The sequence below is a fragment of the Gavia stellata genome, chromosome 1 (genome assembly GCF_030936135.1).
Source record: "Gavia stellata isolate bGavSte3 chromosome 1, bGavSte3.hap2, whole genome shotgun sequence".
NCBI lineage: Eukaryota > Metazoa > Chordata > Aves > Gaviiformes > Gaviidae > Gavia > Gavia stellata.
Window position 1 is genome coordinate 101,702,170 of NC_082594.1, and position 19,432 is coordinate 101,721,601.

At 43.9% G+C, this 19,432-nt stretch overlaps 1 protein-coding gene across 3 annotated transcripts in view; it reads left to right on the top strand.

Moving 5' to 3' along the window:
- Window positions 1-19,432, top strand: part of RUNX1 (RUNX family transcription factor 1) — a 73,495-nt gene that overhangs the window by 18,390 nt on the left and 35,673 nt on the right. For all 3 annotated transcript variants that reach the window (XM_059819507.1, XM_059819513.1, XM_059819521.1), the window contains exon 3: window positions 4,624-4,728. In XM_059819507.1, coding sequence (XP_059675490.1) covers window positions 4,624-4,728 — 105 coding nt within the window. The remainder of the gene's footprint in view (window positions 1-4,623; window positions 4,729-19,432) is intronic.

Genomic DNA, 19,432 nt, shown 5'->3' on the forward strand with positions numbered 1-19,432 from the left:
CTGTGATCATCAGAATAAATCCCAAAAGCAAAATATAGTAATTGTAACCACATCATCTGTTGGCCTCCCCTTTCTCCCTGACCCCCCCTCCCCGGGCAAACTTCTGAAGCTTTAACTACATTTTTTTCTGTCCTCATTTGGATGAACCTTTATCAATGGAATCAATGGCTCTTTTTGCCTGAGAAAGAGGTGGATTAAAATTAAATGATAGGTTCAAGATGTGGCCTCTCTTCTCTAAAGCGTGTCTGTTCTCATTCCCCTTTGCAACTGCCCAGGCAGCCACTTACATTCGAAGTGTGCCTTCCCACTCCCAGACCCATCTGCTCATGACACTGCTCAGGGATGACTAAAGCAGCACGCAGGAGCTTCATGTGACCATGTTGTCACTTGGGATTCATTTTTTCCCTCTTGGTTCCTCTCAAACATTCCCAGAGGCCGTAGCTTACAAGCCTATTGCTCCCTCTAGAGCCCTTCAGTGCTGTTCTGGGGACCACTTAAATAATCTCTCACCATGCTAGATGTGAGCTCACTGCTCGTTTTGCTTCCAGCCTCTGTCAGATGGGATGCAGACAGAATGCAGACTTCAAGTTCCTGTATTGCAGTGCAGAGCATGGGCACAACACCTTCAGATGCTTGGGTCTTGGAGGCTGATCTTCACCTTTTGCTGTTCCAGGAACAGTATTGCTGAGCAGGCACTAGTGGACAATATTATGCTTTGTGCTTCCTCTTAAGTTCTTGCAGCTTTGCACAGCATCAGGGGATCTCATGAGCAATCCTGTAAAGTAATGAACTGGGGATAACTGGTTTAATGCATCTGACTTCGACTGTCAAATCAGCAGTCTTGAGGACACTTTTGATAGTACAGTCTCTAGCAAACCCATCAACAGAGTTTCTAGGTATCATTTCAAAGGTCAGTATTGTATTTTGGCCAGAAATGCTAGTGTTTCCATTATTTTTTCTGAAGGGTTCTGACCTTAAGGCTCTTGCAAAAACAAACATTACCAAGCAATTTTTCCTACCCTAGTTTTGAGGGAATACTTGACGGAAGCAGTGAGTCTTGTGCTCTGCCCTTACGCATATGAGGGTATGCTTGATGTCTGTGGGAAGGGCTTCCAAAGGCAGAGCCCTGTCCCACATCTGGAGAACTTAATCCTTGCGCTCATGAGGTGCCTTGTGCCTAATATTAGGAACTGCCAGGCACAGTTGCAGACAGCGCAACAGTCTCTGAAGTGACTCTTGCACCCCAGCGAGGCACAGCTTGACATTGATGTCACCTGTCAGCCCTTCCACCGTCGGCAAAGACTCCCACGATGATGCAGGAATGATTGGCTTCAGTACACTGAGGCATGCATCATAGAACCAAGCTAATTTGTGTATGGTTTTCTGTACATTTATGGGACTGTTTAACCAAGAGGGTCTCAGATTTTGATGTTAGCTAATGGAAGGCTACGTGACAGCTTGCTGTGACTGCTAGGACGTCATCAAATTGTCTTCATGACTATTGGAGGCATCCAAACCAGGCCAGTGTTTTAGAATGCCTTCTTGGGGTGTTTCATCCCTCTTTACAGTCACTAGAGAGGTCAGTCCATCACTTATTTAGGCTGCCTGACTCAGTTTTGGTTGCACCCACCCATTTCTGAGTTGAGCAGAGACACTAAGTTCTCCATGTAGGTCCTCTACCGATAGTTAGGAGGTCCACTTACTTAGGCATCAGAAATCATGTCATCTAATATAGGCTCCAGTGCTAGGGAGTCTGAATATGAGGCTGTATTATTTTCACCAGTATTCACTGGTATTATTTTCACCAGTTTAGTGTGCTGCATGTTGCATATGTATGTGTGTGCGTGTATGTGCACGCGCTTGTGTGTATTATGCAAGTATATGTTGAAAATAAAAACCTGTATCATGGCTGTATCATAATACATAAAACCAAGGAGGAGACGTTTATATTCCTACTGTCATCCCAAACCAGATATATCCATAAAACACAGTTTTCACTAACAATACTTCCAATCTAAATCTACCTTTGTCAGCCAGATACGTGCATGATGAATAATGTAGAAGCTATGAATAAAAGTGATAAAACCACTTAACAAAGATAAATGTAAAGGAAACAGAATAACCAGAGAAAAAACACAGCCAGAATTATTGGTAAGCAGCAATGAGTGACACATAGGTTTATGGTTATATAGTCCTGTGGTTAACCAGTATGTGGTTAATGAATAGTCTTCTGTCAACAAGAAGTAAGCTAAATATCTTCCTGCTTTTGCCAACTTGTGTCACAACCTTACACAGGCTCTGAGAACTAGTCTGTTCTGCAGAAAATCCTGAACATAATTTCACCTCCTTCTTCTTTATTCTGGTCTTGTATACTGATAGTGTGGCCACATTTTACTACATTTCACTATTGTTACAAATTTTTTTCTGCGTTTCTTTTGTACCTGGAAAATCCTTCTAAAGAAATAAATTGACTACATATTCTAGCAGAACAGCAGAAGCACCTTACCTAATTCATCAGCAGTTGTCAAAAAAAAACCCAAAACGAATGGGAAGCAAGATGGAAATACTGCAGGTTAGTAAAGAGAATAAAGTGTATTTTCGAGGTCTCTTTCAGTCTTAGTGATCTGGGTATTGTATATAATGATACAGGGAAACTATTTTTGGAAGGAAGGGATATCTACAGGTGCCTCTCTGATATTTGTTAAGTCTAATGCTACGGATGATAAAGTTTTTTGGAAAGAAGTTTTTTTGAACTTTATTAGTGATGCCTCATAGAAAGATCTGTTGTGCTGGTGGAGAAAGAGTAACAAAGCTTTAAAGCTTTATCATGTAATTTGGTATTTAAAGAATGTCAAGAACACAGCCATCCTTGGTCTGGGTAAACGTAGGACCCAAGTTGAGGGCCAAAGGCCCTGAGACAGGGATTTGAAATGACTTTTGCTTCTCTTGTAATTATTTCGATCTCAGGGACTGCTTTCTAGCGAGAATGTGGAGGTGGGAAGACACTGGCCTGGGATTTGCGACACTTGTGTTTCAGCTTCTGTTTTGTCAGGGCTGTGATTCAGGATTATGGTTGGATTTAGTTGCAGCAGCCGAAGTGATTAGCCTCGCTGGCCACAGGCTTCCTGTGAAATCGTGGCCAAGACACTTTATCTCCCTACAGTTCCTTGTCCTTAGAGTGGGGAGAATACCTCCCTAATTCACAGGGATGTGATGAGGACAGTTTCCAGTAACAGCTATGTGTGTGTGCTTGCTGCAATGTTGATGCAGACCATTAGCACCGAAGTAGGAACTGCATTAAGAGAAGTATTGAATTGCAACTGAATGTGCATGGGGGGGGGGGGGGGGATATTGCTGCTAGAGGCAGGCATTTATATTTACATTTATATCTCAATTTACATTTATTTATATAGATAAATGAAAGGAACAATAAAAATGGGAAGTCTTAGAAGGGAAGAAACTCAGCACTCAGGAGGGCTGGAGCCAAGTGGTAAAATGAAGCAGGCAGAGCTGTATGGGAAAGCTCACACAATATGTGCCCAAAGGAAGAGAACCTCAATTTTCTTACAACAGTTCCTGGTTATCTAACTTGGGGTGATGTCCCTTGATGTCTCTTACTGATAACGAAGATTCCTGTCAGTATCTGAGTCCTCTGTGATGCTGAGATAACTATGCTAAACCTGCTGACAGGCAATGTTTTTACTGTTGTCCAGGCCAAAGCCATAATGAATGCATATATGAGGTCTTATCAAAGATGCAGAATGTTACTTTTGTTATTTAAAAAATGCCTGAAGTAAATGCTGGCATTGGCGAAAAGCAAATCCTGGGGTAGCAGGATCTGAAAACACTGCAGTCACAGGGAGATATGAAACCCTCCCCAGCAGCCATCAAAACGAGTGCTTTTCCCGACATAGAGCCATGGCAGGCACATAACAATTTTGAAAAGGCCTTCACAGTTTTCTTACTGAATAATAGAGAAACTAAGCATACTGCTCTGTGATGTCTTCATAAAACGTTTTAATTCTCTGTGGACAAGCTGTAGGGATGTTTTTATTTTTTCCACTCCTTTGTTTCTTGGCATTGCAGTAGCAGATTATTTTTAAAGGGTTCTGGTTTGCAATATGGAATTGATCTAATGCTAGCTTCAACCACAAAGCGTGGGATTTTATGATCTGCCTAGGGGATGTGAGCACCCAGTTCTCTTTAATTTTAACAGGCACTGTTGATCAGATTCCCCTGGCAGTTTTGGAAGAGTCAGCCACAATTTCTAAGCCTCTCTGAACTAACACCCTTTAGAAAGTACAGATAACGTACCAGCAGTCATGTAGATCAGATAAACTCTAACTGTTAAGGGTAACCTCCTTTTCTTACAAACAAAGTGCAGATCATTTAAATATAAATTAATTTTTTTTCCAAAAGCTTTGAGCAGTTGCCACAGAGGTGAAAGCATCCAGCACCAGGCAGTTGTGAGGTTATGCACGCCGCTCTCTGGGCACATATCTATCTTCAGATACGGACAGCTAAAGTGGTTTAGTGCCATTTGGTCTGTTCGAGTGCTATCTGAAATGAGGAGTAGACCTTTTCTCAACACATATGCTCAGTAACATTTTTTTCCTGTTGCAGGGAAAAGCTTCACGCTGACTATCACGGTCTTCACAAATCCGCCACAAGTAGCCACATACCACAGAGCCATCAAGATAACAGTGGACGGACCTCGTGAACCCAGAAGTAAGTAAGCTAACGACAGCATTTGCAGAAGGCCAGGCTGGCAGTTTAGTATAGAGGTTCATCACTACCCTCATGAAACGCAGCAATATCCAATGCATGTGGAGCAGTGGGTATGTTTTAAGCCAAGGCTGTCCTATGAATGGTTTTAATTATGCCTTCCTGAAGCCTTATTTTTCACGGCTGCCCAGCTGATCTAGAATATGACTTCCATTGCATTTCTAAAGTGTCTACCCAGGGATGACTTGGACCATACCCAAAAGCTGACAGAAGGGATGCTGGTAAAAGGTGGGCAGCGTATACCTTACGCATCATTTCTTGCTAGTCTTGCCTTTCAGATGTTAAGAGGATTTTAAAGCATTGGAAACCAATATGTCATTGATCTAACTTTTCAAGCTCAGCCACCCTGCAAAAATAAATAAATGCCTGAGAGAGGACACCTGGTTGCGGCTTTGTGGAGGTCACTGTACCGCATGCTGTCGTATAGCTTAGGAGCACCCATTTTCACAGACAGCCAATCTTTCCTCTTTTTTTTCCCTTTCTTTTTTTAAGAATTAAGTACCAAGGAGGAGACAAGTGGTTTGATACCTCTAGGGGAATACCCGCGCCCTTCACACAGGCGGTTGTTTCATTCAGATGGCGAGGGCAGGCTGTTTTGTCTGCGGGGTGAAGTGAAGGGAGGGTGGAGCTGATCTGCAGGTATAGATGCTTCTGCAGCACATGCACTGCCTGTTACCAGAGGCAATCGTTAACCTCAGTCACTAGCCCGAATGGGGCATTTTCATATTTTTATCGAAATGCCCTGATGTAAATTGAGGTTTGTGGTTAGTTTCTTGCACTCCTTCCGCACGCTTGGCAGAAGTTCTGGCTGTTGCTTAAGTGGAATCATCCTGGGAGAAGAGAACAGCAGGATTCAAACACCCACTAGAGAATGAGACTCACCACTTGGGATTGCTTAACTGAGGGGGGGAAGAAAAGAAGGGTTTGAAACTTCAACAAAAATACCTTAGAAAACTCATATCTTGCCTGTGCGTTTTCTACTCGAGCCTTCATTTGTATGAGTTGCATCATGATGCTGCATGCATTTAGTGGAAAAATCTGACCTATGTTTTTTGGATTTGAGGCCAGACTTTAAAACAAATACTGCTGACAGCATAAGGCTTCTTATTTAGCTTGTATATATATATTTTTTTTAAAATTGTTGTTGAATTGTCCCTGAAAAATATCCCTGGTGAACCAGGCAGCTGTGCATGTAAAAAAAGATATTTGTATATGCAAGTTCCAGATTTGCATATGCAATTACCTGGGCATGTTCATAGTTTGCAGACAACAAATAAGCTTTAGTTTTTTGAATATGAGTCTGCTAGAACAGTAAGAAACAAAATCATCCTGCAGGCATACCTACTGTTTCAAATCAATTCTTCAGTTGGTATAATAGTTAATATTTAATAAGATTCTACATTTTAAAAAGGAAGTAGAGATGTAATACATACTGAAGCAACATACGTATCTTCCCAACTCAAATGTATGTAAAGGCTTCCTTGTAAATAATTTCACTTCATTGTAGGCAAATCAGCTTCATAGTGGAGGAGGCTTTATGCGTGCCGGGAGAAGAGGTCAGACTCCCCCCTCAGTAGGAATGCACAGCTCCTTTTATCGCTAAATCATTCGTGACGCAGCATAGAAGGGATTATGCTCGTTTTGTTTTTAAGTGGGCTGCAAAGTCCTTTGGTTTGACTCCTCACCAAGGGTTTCTGAATCGCAGCGGCTGTTGTGATCAGTCTGGTATCTCCTCTCCTCTTTACATGTTTGAATGAGATACGGATTGGCCTGAAGAGACACACCACGGGCTGTGAAGGAGAAAAGAAATGGTACCCAGTGCATTCTCCATTCTGAGACAGTTCTGGCGGGTTTGGGCTATACATTTATTTTTCTACACCCTCGCTCGGCGGGTGTATCCTATTATTTTGCATTGGATCGATTAGATCAGTTACATGTGTAGCCTGTACAAAAATAGATTGCAAGGCTGTTACCTGCGCAAACTCACATGCAAGATTTGCGGTTAGACGTATCAAAACATGCATGCTGTCTACTGAAGGGATTTAAAATTATATAGGCCTTCTTGCACTGAGACTGGAATCAAAATAAAAACTGCTAGATTAGAGTGTTTCTAGTTTCAGTAATCGATATTTGGGAACGATCGTGCTTACAGATCCATGACTCACTCACTCACTTGAGCTAAAGGAATTACAGAAATACCAAGCTGTATTTTCTAAGATGTCCCGATTCAAAAGAAATCTGTGGAAGACAGTAATGGGAACAAAATTAGATACTGCTGTCTTACAGAGATCTAGAAAAAACATGCTGAAGTCCAAAACAAACTCCAGCAACAGTTTTTGATTCATTTACTTTATAACGGTTCTCAGTCAGTCTGAATTCTGGTGAGTGCCTGCATTCTCTGTGAAAAATGCTGGAAGTTAAGGGGTCATTTCTGAGGCCACCTGAGGCAAAAGTCAGAACTTCACAGCAAGATGATTTTTAGTGAAATTTACAGGACATAAAAATAACATTTTTTTAAAACCTTTAAGATCAATTATTTTAAGAAATAACAGAAACATTTTCTTCTGTCTTCAGAGAATGTTGGATCAAGAGCAGTTTCTGAGCCAGAATTAGATGAGTTCTCAAAGTGGGGTTTTTTAATGCAAAAGGACAGCCTCTTCAAATAGGCACGCCTGGGGAAAAAGCTTCAAAAAGTAATACAAAGCAGGATTTGAAACCATTTTTGGAAAACAGAAAAATACTCAAACCGAAGGCTCCAAAAGCAAATACGCAAAGCACAGACTTTTTGGCTCACTGGGATGTGTGGCAATGCCATGATAGGTGATGATAGCACAGTGTGTATTATCACACGTGCCACCTTCGCTCTGCACAAAGGCCTGCAGACTTTGGGTTCTTGCACATCCCATTGTACATTTGGTCACAGTTACTGTGATGGCCAGGTCTTTGCCTAGCAGCATATTTGCCTATGTAACTATCAGATTTGCGTTTACAATTGTGATAATTACTCATGCACAGGGCTTACACCATTGTCCTTTTTTTGCTGTTGGATTTCTGTCTGTGCCTATCCAGACGATACTTCTCATCAAATTGTGATGGCTTGTAGAGAGAGCCAAGGTACTTAAGAATCTGGCTTTTCCTCCACTGCTTTCATTATGTATTTTTAAAATCTCTTTTGAACTTAGCATTTTTATTCTCCAGCTCTGAATAAATGCTTATTTTCAAATTTTTTTATAAAAAGAAATAATACTGCACTGTCAGGGAGAAGGGCAAGATGACCTAACCCATCATTTTCTTCTCCAACTTCTATGATTCTATGATTCATAAAGCAATTTATGTTTTTATGAGCTAAGTCCATGGGGAAAATCATTAGCAGTAACCAGATCAAGTGTAGTGCTCCTGATGAAAATACTTTTGGTTAGGAAACTTGGTAGGAATAGTATGACTCTAAAATTAAATATTTCCCTTAGGCCATTTGACCTGCTGTGTATGTCTGCTGAAAAATTAGGTTTTTCTTCTTTTGACTGCTTCTTTCTGTTTTTCTCATTGAATTGTTTTAACCTACATAGCTCTGAAAAATTCACTAATGGACCAGGTGCCTGAAAATGGCGCAAAATGAAAAGGCTACATGGATTTAGCCCCAGTGGGCCTGAGATGTCCAAGGTTAAGCTGGGCATTAAATGTGATTATCCCGTATTGGATATGTGGTTTTCCCAAATACTTTTTTGGCATCCTTATATCAAAGGGCAGGATGCTGAGGAGCGGAGAGAGAGAGAATAATATTGCTGAGCAGCATTTGAGTAGGAGCTTAAAAAGCTGCTGGCCCAAGAAGTGCCTTTTTAGGAATGGAAATTTCCTTTTGCCTCGTGGCAAAGCTAGCTGGGGGTGGGGGGGAGAGGGGGGCAGGTACACCTTTGGTCAACCACAGTTAAGGACACCCTCAGACCCTGATCTGAAGTGACCCCGTCTCACTTCTAAGGTTCAAGGAAAGCCCATGGCCTGTAGCTGTTCTGAAGGAAATCTTCAAACACCCCTTTGCCCGGCCTGAGGTCTTTTTTAGGGAATCCCCAAGGGCTGGTGGTGTTAAGCACACCTGATCTGCTTGTCCTTTGCTCTGCCCTGTCCAACCTTTGCCCACAGACTCAGACTCCCAGAGCAGCTTCTGGAGGAGAGTCAGCAGAGCCCGCAAGGGACTAGCATCCCTCATCCCATAGCAGAAGCGAGGAAGACTCTGCATATGTCAGGCTGGGGAGGAATGATTCCTCTGAGGGTTTCACAACACTTCCACCTTCAGCCTTTCATGCAAGGAAAAGCCAAACCATTCTCCAGAAAACTTTTCATCTCAGTGAGCTGAAATAATACCAAATGCCTTCATTTCTTGCTTGTTTTCTGCTGCAACTGCCTCCATCTGTTGGAAACTGAGACTAACATGTACCAACGAACAGGTTAGAAACCAAGAAGAAAATGAATCATCATGTTATTGGAAGAGACCCACCATATAAATTTCAGCGACGGCTTATCAGATCCTCCCATTCACCTGGAGACTTACAGTGCCTAAAGGTTACTTAGCAGAAAACGCGTAGAGGAAAAGGTGCTGCTTACAAGTTGATTGTCCATATAACAGAAATGCAACGAGTACTCTTTCTTTCTTTCTTCCTTTGCTAGCACTAGCTGCGTGCTCCGCAGCACACCACCCTCTCAGTATCACAACCCAACTGTGCTAATTGCTGTTTAAAAAATCTTGGCTAAGGTACTTGCCTCCGAGAGCTTCCAACCTAAATAGACCACGTACAGACAAAAGAAAGGGATGGGCTGCAAGAAAAGCCGACGGTTGCGCACTGCCGGGACTGTGCCTGTGTGTTTGTATCCCCACATCCTATTGTCTAGGTGACACTGACATGGGCGGACTCGTGCTTAAATTATGGGTGCATTCTGGGGACATTTGTAGTTGACTTGTGCAATGGTTATGTGCAAGTGTGCGGCGTCTGGGGGAGTTACAAAACATCGCTAGCTCAAATTCACGCAATGTGACTTGATGTGTTGCTGTCTCTAAATGGATATGGGTAGGTAGGGGATCACTGCTGGTTTCCTTTCTCTGTGTGTCTCATCAAAGGATGGACAAAGAAGAGCAACTGAATCCATTTAAATAAAATAAAATGGTATATTACTGCAAGGGCATGCTTGCAGACCAAGGGAGCTGTTCCTGAACAGGCAGGACAGTCCTAGCAGCCCCCCACCAGCCAGGCCAGACCTGCAGTCCCCCAGAACAGCAAGGGAACAACAGCCTAAAACGTATGTCCTGCGGTTGGGCACGTCTCCCCCCGCTGTGAAAGCTGTGCATGCCACCAGCCCATTTTTCATAATGAAAGTACACAAAGAGCTAAAGAACAGAGAGCAGTTTGTCCATTTGTGACTTGTGTTTTCTGAAGTGAAGAGTGAGGGGGAAATCGGCCTGTTTCCATTGTGCACGCACTTTCACACAACCAGCCTGAATTGCTCCAGTGATAGAGCATTGGGCCTTCTGGCTTAGCACAGGGCCATATAGCACAGGAGCATCACATAGCACAGGACCACCTGACACTGGATGTTAAAAGCTTGGCTGCAGAATGGGACCAGCGGTCGCGTGTCTGGATGCAGTCAGCTCTGCAGAGCATCCACGGGCAAATCTGCAGCTCTCGGGTCCCCCATGTCCCAGAAGGACCTCTCTGTGCCCCACATCCCGGTTGCTTGGCAAGCCCCTTCTCCTCCACGAGAGGATGGCGGAGAAGCCCCCTTGGGGCAGGGGCAGCTCCGCACTGGGGCCGGCCCCCTTGCAGCGGCTGGCGGGGCTGGCACACAGCCGTCTGTTGTCTGAGGTCTCAGAGTCCCCTCACCTGGCCATCCCAGTGCGGGGTCACTGGAAGCAGGAACCTGAAGCAAAACTCATATACATGAGTGGAGATGGAGAGGCCCATGCTCTCAAGCTGTTGGTTTCAGACTGGAAATCATACAGACATACCAGCAGGCATGCTGCCCACGAGCTGAAAAGACCAGGAAAAGCAGAGACCAGTAGCTGCTGTAACTACCCCAGTGCAAAGATCCCTCAGTGTAGGCAAGGTGCAGGCAAGACCTGCCTCGTATGGACTTGAACTGGCTGGTGGCTACCCGCAGCTCCTAAAACCAGTGCTGGTTGTTCTCCATCGGCTGTGCAAAGGATTATGAAATTTATATGAATGCTCAGCACTCCCTGGTGTAACAGTGATAGAGGGGAACCTTTTTGTCCTACTCAATAGGTAGGACCTCAATAGGTTTCTAATACCAGCATCCCTGAGGTTTCATGGTGCAGACACTTCTTTTCCATCTCCAAAAGATGCAACAGGTTTATTTTCCCTGGCATTTATCAGTCCCACTGCTGAGTCAGTTAGGAGGGTTGTTGTTGGGTGACATGAGGCAGGGAATTCATCATTTTAGTTTAACAAAATTGCCAAATACATGCAATACAAAATCTTGTGTCAAGATTGCTTTTCTGGGAGTGTAGTAGCTCATATATATTTGCTTGCCTAGTTATATGGCTGTTTTTTTAAAGATACACAGAAGTGTTGAGAAGACAGGCTCCTTCCTCACATAAAGCAAGTAAACAGAAAACCAGAGTTGCTGTGGTGTAGGCTAGGAATGGCAGTAAGACTGGCCCAGTCCTATAGAAATTATTTCAACTCCTTTTTTGAGACACTTAATCCCACACAACTCTTCCCCCCCAACACCCCCGCCTTGAATTAGGGTGATTTTAAATTGAGAATGGGTAGGTAGCTATTTTTCATTTCTTTCATTTTTTTCATCTCTGACAACCTTTTTTTTTTTTTTTTGCATTTCATTATTATATTGCCTAGTGGTTGAATGGCTATACAGACTGTGGGGAATATTTTTAAGTGTTTACCTATATTTGCATGGTGGGATTTTCAAGGGCTATACAGCCTCAGTCTAGCTCTGCTGAAATCAGTGGGCAAGTACTCTAACTGTGACAAAAGCAGAATTAGGTGAAAGTATATTACTTCTGAAAATTCTTCCTAAGCAGTCAGTAGGTCTGACTTTCTCCTGTCAACTGCACTTACCTACAAAGAATTTGTAGCTGTTAAGATCAGTGAACAAGTCTTTTTGCAGACAGCATTTTCCATAGAAATACAAAAAAACCCTGTATAGATGCCACTTGTATTGTGTGTGTATATAAAGAAAAGCATTAATATGCAGCACCCTGGCAAGTAAGTTGGCCATAGGGGATGTGACTATACGCTGGTCTCCACTGAAGACCCTACTTCCCTGACATGCCAAGTATCTTTCCAGTGAAGTTAGTTGGTGGTGCTCTGAATCAAAGATTTCTGAGTCTGGTCCTTCATCCATCATGTTTCTTCAGCCAGGATGGACTTTTGAATGGCAGTCATTAAACGTGAGCGAACAAAAGGTTTGTAGCAGCTGCCAGGGCTTTGCATGAGCTGGGGAAGGATGGACTTGTAGCTCAAACCCCATGTTGCACCTGCCTTCTCTGGTTTTAAAGGTGTCATATAGCCTCTACCCTTCCTAGGATGAGGTTAGCTAGCAAAGCTGGGTTGTTGGAGCATCGGTCAGCAGTCCCACTGTCCCCTCTGGGGTTTACCACGAAATACCTACCGGACTGCTGGCAGGCGAGAAAGTTTCCTGCAGGGATGAGCTGGAGGGCAACAGGACCAATTGCACGCAACTTCTGCAACCTGCCTCCTTCACCCTACTCCCCACAGGAGGCTGGAGAGAGGGGGCTTTCTCTTCCTCAGGCTCCTCAGGGAGCTGGGACAAGGGGGAGGGAAACTATCACCCTGTCTGGAGTGGTCAGACACTCCTGTTCATCAAACAAGCTTTTGGCAGTGCAGGACCTTTTCTGAAGCCTCTGTTTTTGTGGAGTTGCCTTACTTACTTACGGGTTTACCAAAACAACATGTGTCTAAGAGAAAGGCTGGGTGAAGCTGTGCAGCACTTTCAGTGAACAACCCTATTTTCTTCTTGGAATATAACTGGAAGGGGTGAAAATCCAGCTGTGCTGCAGTCTCTCCCAGCTTCGTCTACCCTGGATTATTAGAAGGTGCAGCAGTTTCCTCCTTGCAGGCCCATACAAAAACACTGCAGGCTTTTGCTTCATCCTCTGTCACCCATTGTGAAGATGGCAGAAAGTACTTTTGCTCTGCATCTCCATTTGTGTCCTTGCTCTTTGCTTGTCTGCTGCAACTGGGAATTGTAATGAGTAAATGCATTTTCTATTAGTGTTCATGATAAATCTTGGTCAGACTGTTCCTACGTCAGTGCTGCACGGGTCTGTGCAAAGCGTGCAAATGCTTGGGAGAGGCCATCTCAAGTCTTCTTCTGAATCGTAAGAGAAAGAGTTGTCTGTTGTATGACGGCACAATGTGCTTGTTAATACCTGAAACACATCCTAAAGAGAGGGAAGGATGGAAACATCTTCCTTGCCTTCTTTAATCGTGGAACAGATAAGGAACAGCCTGTAAAAATGGGAGGAGACACAAGAAAGAATTTAACCAGAAACAAATGAAAGTTGATATATTTCTTTTTTTTTTCATAGCACCCAACCTTTATTCTTCCCTTGCAGAGTGTTGCAGTTTGAGTCCATTAAGCATGACATGCACCAGGCCATCTTCTCCAGGCTGACCAGTCCAGAAAAGCCAAGCTGTGTCATAACCTTAGCACAAAAAGCTGCAGAAAAATTTAGGCGACAGTGTTGATTTAATTACTAAGGATTCTGTTTGTCTGAGTCTGTCTGCCTCTCCTACCTACACCCTGCATTATGGGCTGTTCTTCATTACCTGCTCTACCTATCTTCGCAATCTAGCCGCAAACAGTTTTGGTTGACCACACCACTTCCCTCTTGAAAGTTAATACTGTTTGACTCATTCTGTACTGCTAACACCAAGCCAAAGAAAACAAGCCAAAGAATAACCTGCTTGTATGCAGTTTGGAAACTTCTCAGAGGCCCTGCTTTCAAAATGCTATACAGTAGCTTACTATATCTCTCTGCAGCTGCAAGGAAAATGAGGAAAGCAAAAAATGATTCAAGAACCTAAAATAAAGACTAGGCAGAACCACATGAAATTTATGAGCTTTCAGTGAACTGCAGTCCTGTGTAGGCACAATGGAGCATTAGTACAGAGGCGGGACTGCTTAGTAACCTACAAATTAAAATATCCAAATTCATTTGTTTGGAAAAACAGGTATTTTCAACTACTGTGCGGAAACACCAGTCACCGGACTTAGTGAAAGCAAAGGTCTTTGGTTCAAGGGAAGCGCGTAGCCAGCTAGATACTTTTTTTGGACAGGAGCAAAGTTTTTTACAAGTTGTCAAATTCTAAATGGTCAGTATCCATGGGGGATAAATCTACTTTAGTGTTGCCAAATTCCCCTGGTTTACATAAACAGTGAGCCACAGGACTTGACCTTTAAGTTGCAGGTCCCTTGTTTTCAACTCTGTCTGAGGCTGAATGATGAAGACCTTTCACTGTCTAGAGATATTGGTGGGTCCATGAAACGGGTTTCTGTCTAAGCTATTTCTCTGACCTCCAGTGCTGTGATGTTTGTGCAACCCACTTTCCCATTCATTTGTCCTCTCGGAGGCACTGCAAAGGTGGCAAATGCTATCATCCCTCACTTTTCCCAGTCAGGCTGAGTGATGAGGTCCAGATTCATCCCGCCTAAGTTTACGCATTTGATTAAGGTGTCTGAATTAGGAGCCTGGTCCCCTGTATTCAGCAGAGACACAACCTTCTCCCAAGGGTTGCTCAAATGGCAGCTCAGTCCTTGCTGACTGAGCCTTGTGTTTCTGCAGCTTTTCTTTGGACAGAGGTGTCTTTTTGTGCCTGTATTTTTCTTGGTTGCTTGCTGAGCTGTTGGTTGGCTGGTTGTGCTTCATTCTGCACCTACTCTTTCATACATATCTTCAACTGTGATGTCTCAGCCCATGGCTGGAGGGTATTCTTATGGCGGTTTGTACGTGTGGGAAGATGCAAACTATAAAGAAACAAAAGAGGCTTTTGGCAATGCGATGCTTAAGTTGGGAGTCATTCAAACTTCGTCAAGGAGTCAGGATTTTTAAAGCATGTACATTGACATGGGGGAAAGGGAGAAGAAGGCGAAGGGTATAATTTTGCAGACTAATTTAACTTTCATGAACAACTTCTTCCCTCCAAACTCCTAATGCTTGGTTCCCTTACTCTTACTTTGCTGCAATGACCTAATTCTTGGGGTGAACCCACAGAATAATTACACTTCTATGACAGAAATAGAGGACACATATATGCCAGATCTATCAGAAGTTTTGGTGGATCCACGGCAAGCAAAATAATTGCGTTTTAAGTGGAAATACGTTTGTGCATTGCTATTTCTTAGTACAGCACAGGCCTCACCAGCAGAGCTGGGGGGACAGGAAGCATATTTCCTGCCTTGCAAAAATTGTCAAGATTGCTTTTTCTGGCTGTGGTACCTCAGGGTAGACGTGAGGCTTTTCATATGTTGATCAGGAGGCAGGGAGAGAGCTGGAGGGACCCAGCGTAGGAGCCGGCAGTCTCGCAGTCAGCATGCCGTCTGGAGCAAGGGAGACCGGCAGCCTCCGCTTGTCCCTTTCCCTGGGGACATTCCCTGCTGGAGCTCTCCTGACCCAGCTGGATAGTGAATCAGTGATGAAAAGGGCTCTCAGCCTGCAATTAGGGCACTCGCCTGGAAAACAGGAAACCAAACTTTGTTTTCTAGTATAGACCATACAAGAGGGGCTTGATCTGGACTCTCCTGCCTGCTCTTGTTTGTTCCAGGGCAGGACTCTCTCTCATTGCAGATTTTGCTCTACCTGTAGTGTCTGTTTGTGTGGCTTTTTAAAAAAGCACTGATTTAAAAAAGAAGAGGTAAGAAAAAAATATTGCCAAAATATTAACTACCATTAAAACACGTAGGAAAAAAATGCACCAGCTGCTCAGGGCGCATGTTGTTACAGTAGGGCGACTAACCCCCCAATGGAGGTGCAAGAAGCTACCTGGGGTTTCCCCCAGGCAAAGTGGGGAGTTAGCAGAGAGCAGGGAACCTGCCATGTAAATCTTTGTCCACCTTGTTGGTATCACTGGACATTTGTTCAACACACAGCCAAATTGGATCACCTGGTGGAAAAATTAAATGCTCAGCAAAGGATCATACCTGAAATGTCTCATATGTCTGCAGTTACTCAGAGTAACAAGCAGACTTTTTCCACAGAGACACATAAAGGGTGAGGTTTGCCAGGGAGCTGATAGGAGAAGCGCATCTGGAAGGGCTCCCCATTGTCAGACTGTCTGTACTTGGCATTGCTCGGCATTCTGCTTCTGAAGAGTGGCTGGATGTCAGCCTGGTCACCGAGTTGCGTAATATCCAGCCTCATTCACACGTTTCCCAGCACCTTGTGCCTATGGTCAGGTCAGATCTGATGACCAACACTGATTCTGCTGGTAATTACAGACATGGCACGAAAACATTTAGCATAATATGCTGTCTACCATGATGTTCCTTCTGTCTGGAAAGAAGGCTACAGTGCTTATGAAAAACAGAAAAAAAAAATAATTGCTGATGAGTCTACTTGAAGCTCTGACTACCATCCCCATTATTTTTCCTCACCACAGCAATAATACTTTTAACTGAGGAAAGAGAAAATATCCTACAGTGTGTCTAATTCCTTTTTTAGGAACTTTTTACATTATATTTTTAACACTGTACAAGAGGTTGGTGCGTTCTGATGCTGTCCTGTACTGATCCTTCTAATGCCTGAGTGCTGTGTAAGTCTTTTCCAAGTGATGGAGGCTAGAGAGGAAACCACTATACAGATTGGTTTTCTTTTCAAGCGTGATTTCCTAGAGCCCCGTGGGCCACCGTGTAACAATGGTTAGTGCCTTATGCTAAGCATATGCATACATCTTTGCAGGATCAGGTCAGGTCTGTTTGAAAACACAGCAAACAGTGTCCTAGAAGAGTTATACTACTTGCTCTTTCTGTGCAGATAGGAAATCAGGGAAAAAGAGTGTGCAAAGTATTTTATATTTGGGATATCTGGCACACAGAAAAATATTACCAGTTTATGCACTTAAGGCATTATTTCTATTGTTAGCAAAAAAAAAGGCATTTTTGCAAGCAGGATAGCTGGTTTTCAAGCATTTGCATTTCCCAGCTTGATAGTAATATAGAAGCACTATACTTTAATTCACGTTTGTTTACAAGAATATATCATTTTTTGCACTAAAGGTAGTGTGCTCACTTCCTAGAATAATGTGGAAGAGTATTTTTTCTTCTTATCCTTCACTGTGTACAAAATAATTGGATTTATTTTAGCTCCATGGCACAAAACAATGTTTACCACTTTATTAACTGGACACAATGAAACATGGCTTATTTTCTACCCCACTAGAGCTGGAGCCAAACCAAAGACCTGAACACAAACAGCCCTGAAAAGAGGAGATGTGTGGATCAAGGTCCAATGCAGTTCCAAAGCAGCCGGCTTTTGTTAAACCAAAGCATCGGGTCTCATCAGTGAATCCCTACTTCAGCAAAGTCTGGCCAGATGCTGTATTTTCCTGTGTATAATCCACTTTTTGGGTGTGAAAAGTTTCCATTTCCACCTGGAAAAAGGGTGGCAGAGGAAGGAGAGGGAGGTATTCTGCTCCCCTCGGGGAGAAAGGGCTCCGCTTAATTAAACTCTCCTTATACTATCTCCACGCAAGTAGAAACTGCTGATTTGGGGCAGAAAACTTGTGGATAATACACACAAAAACCTGTGGTGTTTCGGCTGGGGTCTGCCTCTGGCTGGATGCTCAGCAGCTGTGAGCCAGTGAGTCTCCATCAGACACCTGGTCCCCCAAACACAAACCTTTTGCGAGCGTTAATACCTCCTAATGCACCAGATCCAAATAGTCAGATTTGTGAGTGAATGAAAGCAAGCAACAGAAGAGTGTACTCGTCCTGTGACTTGATTAAAAGAGAAAAAAAGAGTCCATTAATCCATTCCAGCAGTGTTTACTTGTAAAACAGTCTTGGGTACCCACAGGAATTTCAGTAGCTTCAGCTGGCAAAATAAGAGTACCGATGGCCCCATGCCTTTCTTTAGCCTCTGTTTTACCTGCTTCTCCCTCTGAACCTGAAAGGCATCTAGTGACACTTTTAAAAACTAGGTTAAAAGGAAAGTAATGGGACACCTGGCACATCGAGGCAGCCCGTCGTCTCTGTGGGGCCAGCCGCGGTGTGAAACCCAGACCGAGCAACCATTCCCAACGAGTGCCCCATGTGCACAAAAACAGGGGCTGCCAAGGCACTTTGTTCTTGTTGCTTCCACATCCAGAGCCCCAACCAGATGGCTGCGGGCCAAGCTGAGTGCTCCATGGTCTCTTAAAGTCTATAAAACTGCATTTCCCTCCCATTAAGAGGGAGAGCACTTTCATGTTGCGTTGCTGTAAGAGTATCGGAAAAGCTAATGTTTTCTCTGCCCTCTTTGCTTAATATTCTGCGTATAAAAACCTTCCTGGCCTCACCAAGACAGTATTTGAAAGGGATAAGTTAAAAAAAAGTCCAAAAGCCCCCAAACCCTGTGGTTTAGCTAAGCAGGCTGAATGCCCTATTTATTCCAGTGTCTCAAACACTGACCCTGCAATCCAAGAGAAAAAGATGCTACCCTTTTCTTTCCTCTGCTGGTACCTGCAAATTGATTCTTGACAAAAAGTGTGAGGACGTGGGGAGGGAAAGAGGACAGCGGTGCCGTCTCGTGGCAAGCCATCTCTCTCTGTGAGCTCTGGGCCAAGGTCGTCTTCATTCAACAGCTGGATGTTTGATTGACTTCCATAAAGTCCCATATGTTTTGCAAAAGTTTTGTGGCAGATCCTCATGGCCAAACTGCCAGCTCAGCAGAGCTGCACCAGTTTCCAAGCACCTTTCTGCTGCTCTTTTTCATCCTGCATCACGCTGCTCTCCTGTGAAGGGGAAGCCTGGGGTCACCGCGCTGAGCTGGGAGGCGAGCGTCTGCCACAGGGTCACTGCCTGACCATGGGCAAGTCACCTCATTTCTCTGTCATTTAGTTTTCCACCTATAAAAGGGGCATAATAATAGTCCTGGGCTTTACAGGGGTGAACCGAGGATAACTTGCCTGCTTTTCAAACAAGGTGTTTAGAGGGTAACTTCAAAGTAAAGCTAATAAACACGAAAATACAAGTCACCCTAGCAAAGCTCTGCCTGTGCATTTAGAGTGGCTTGGGAAAACCATTTATATTTGTTACATTTTTCTGACACAGTTCTTTACTTTCCTGCTGCAGACCTTCATGCAAAACAGGTTCTGTGCTGCTTCATGCCGCAGTCAGCAAGGGAGAAAAGGTGAAATAGCTTTTCTGATTGGGGGCGGGACAAGAGCCACTTTTGGAGCTACATCTTGAGGTGACAATTGCCTGACATTGTTTCTGGGTAGTTCTCACCAAAAATTGCAACATATGGATGAAAACAACAGCAGAGTTCCGCTCAGAAGGAACCTGCTGGCGCTGGTCTTTCCTCCCTGAGAGCATTGACACGAGTGGGATTTCCACGAGCCCAAGGGAGGAGGCAGATCTCGGGTTTAGGAGGAGGATCTGGGGCAGCGCAGGGCTGGCT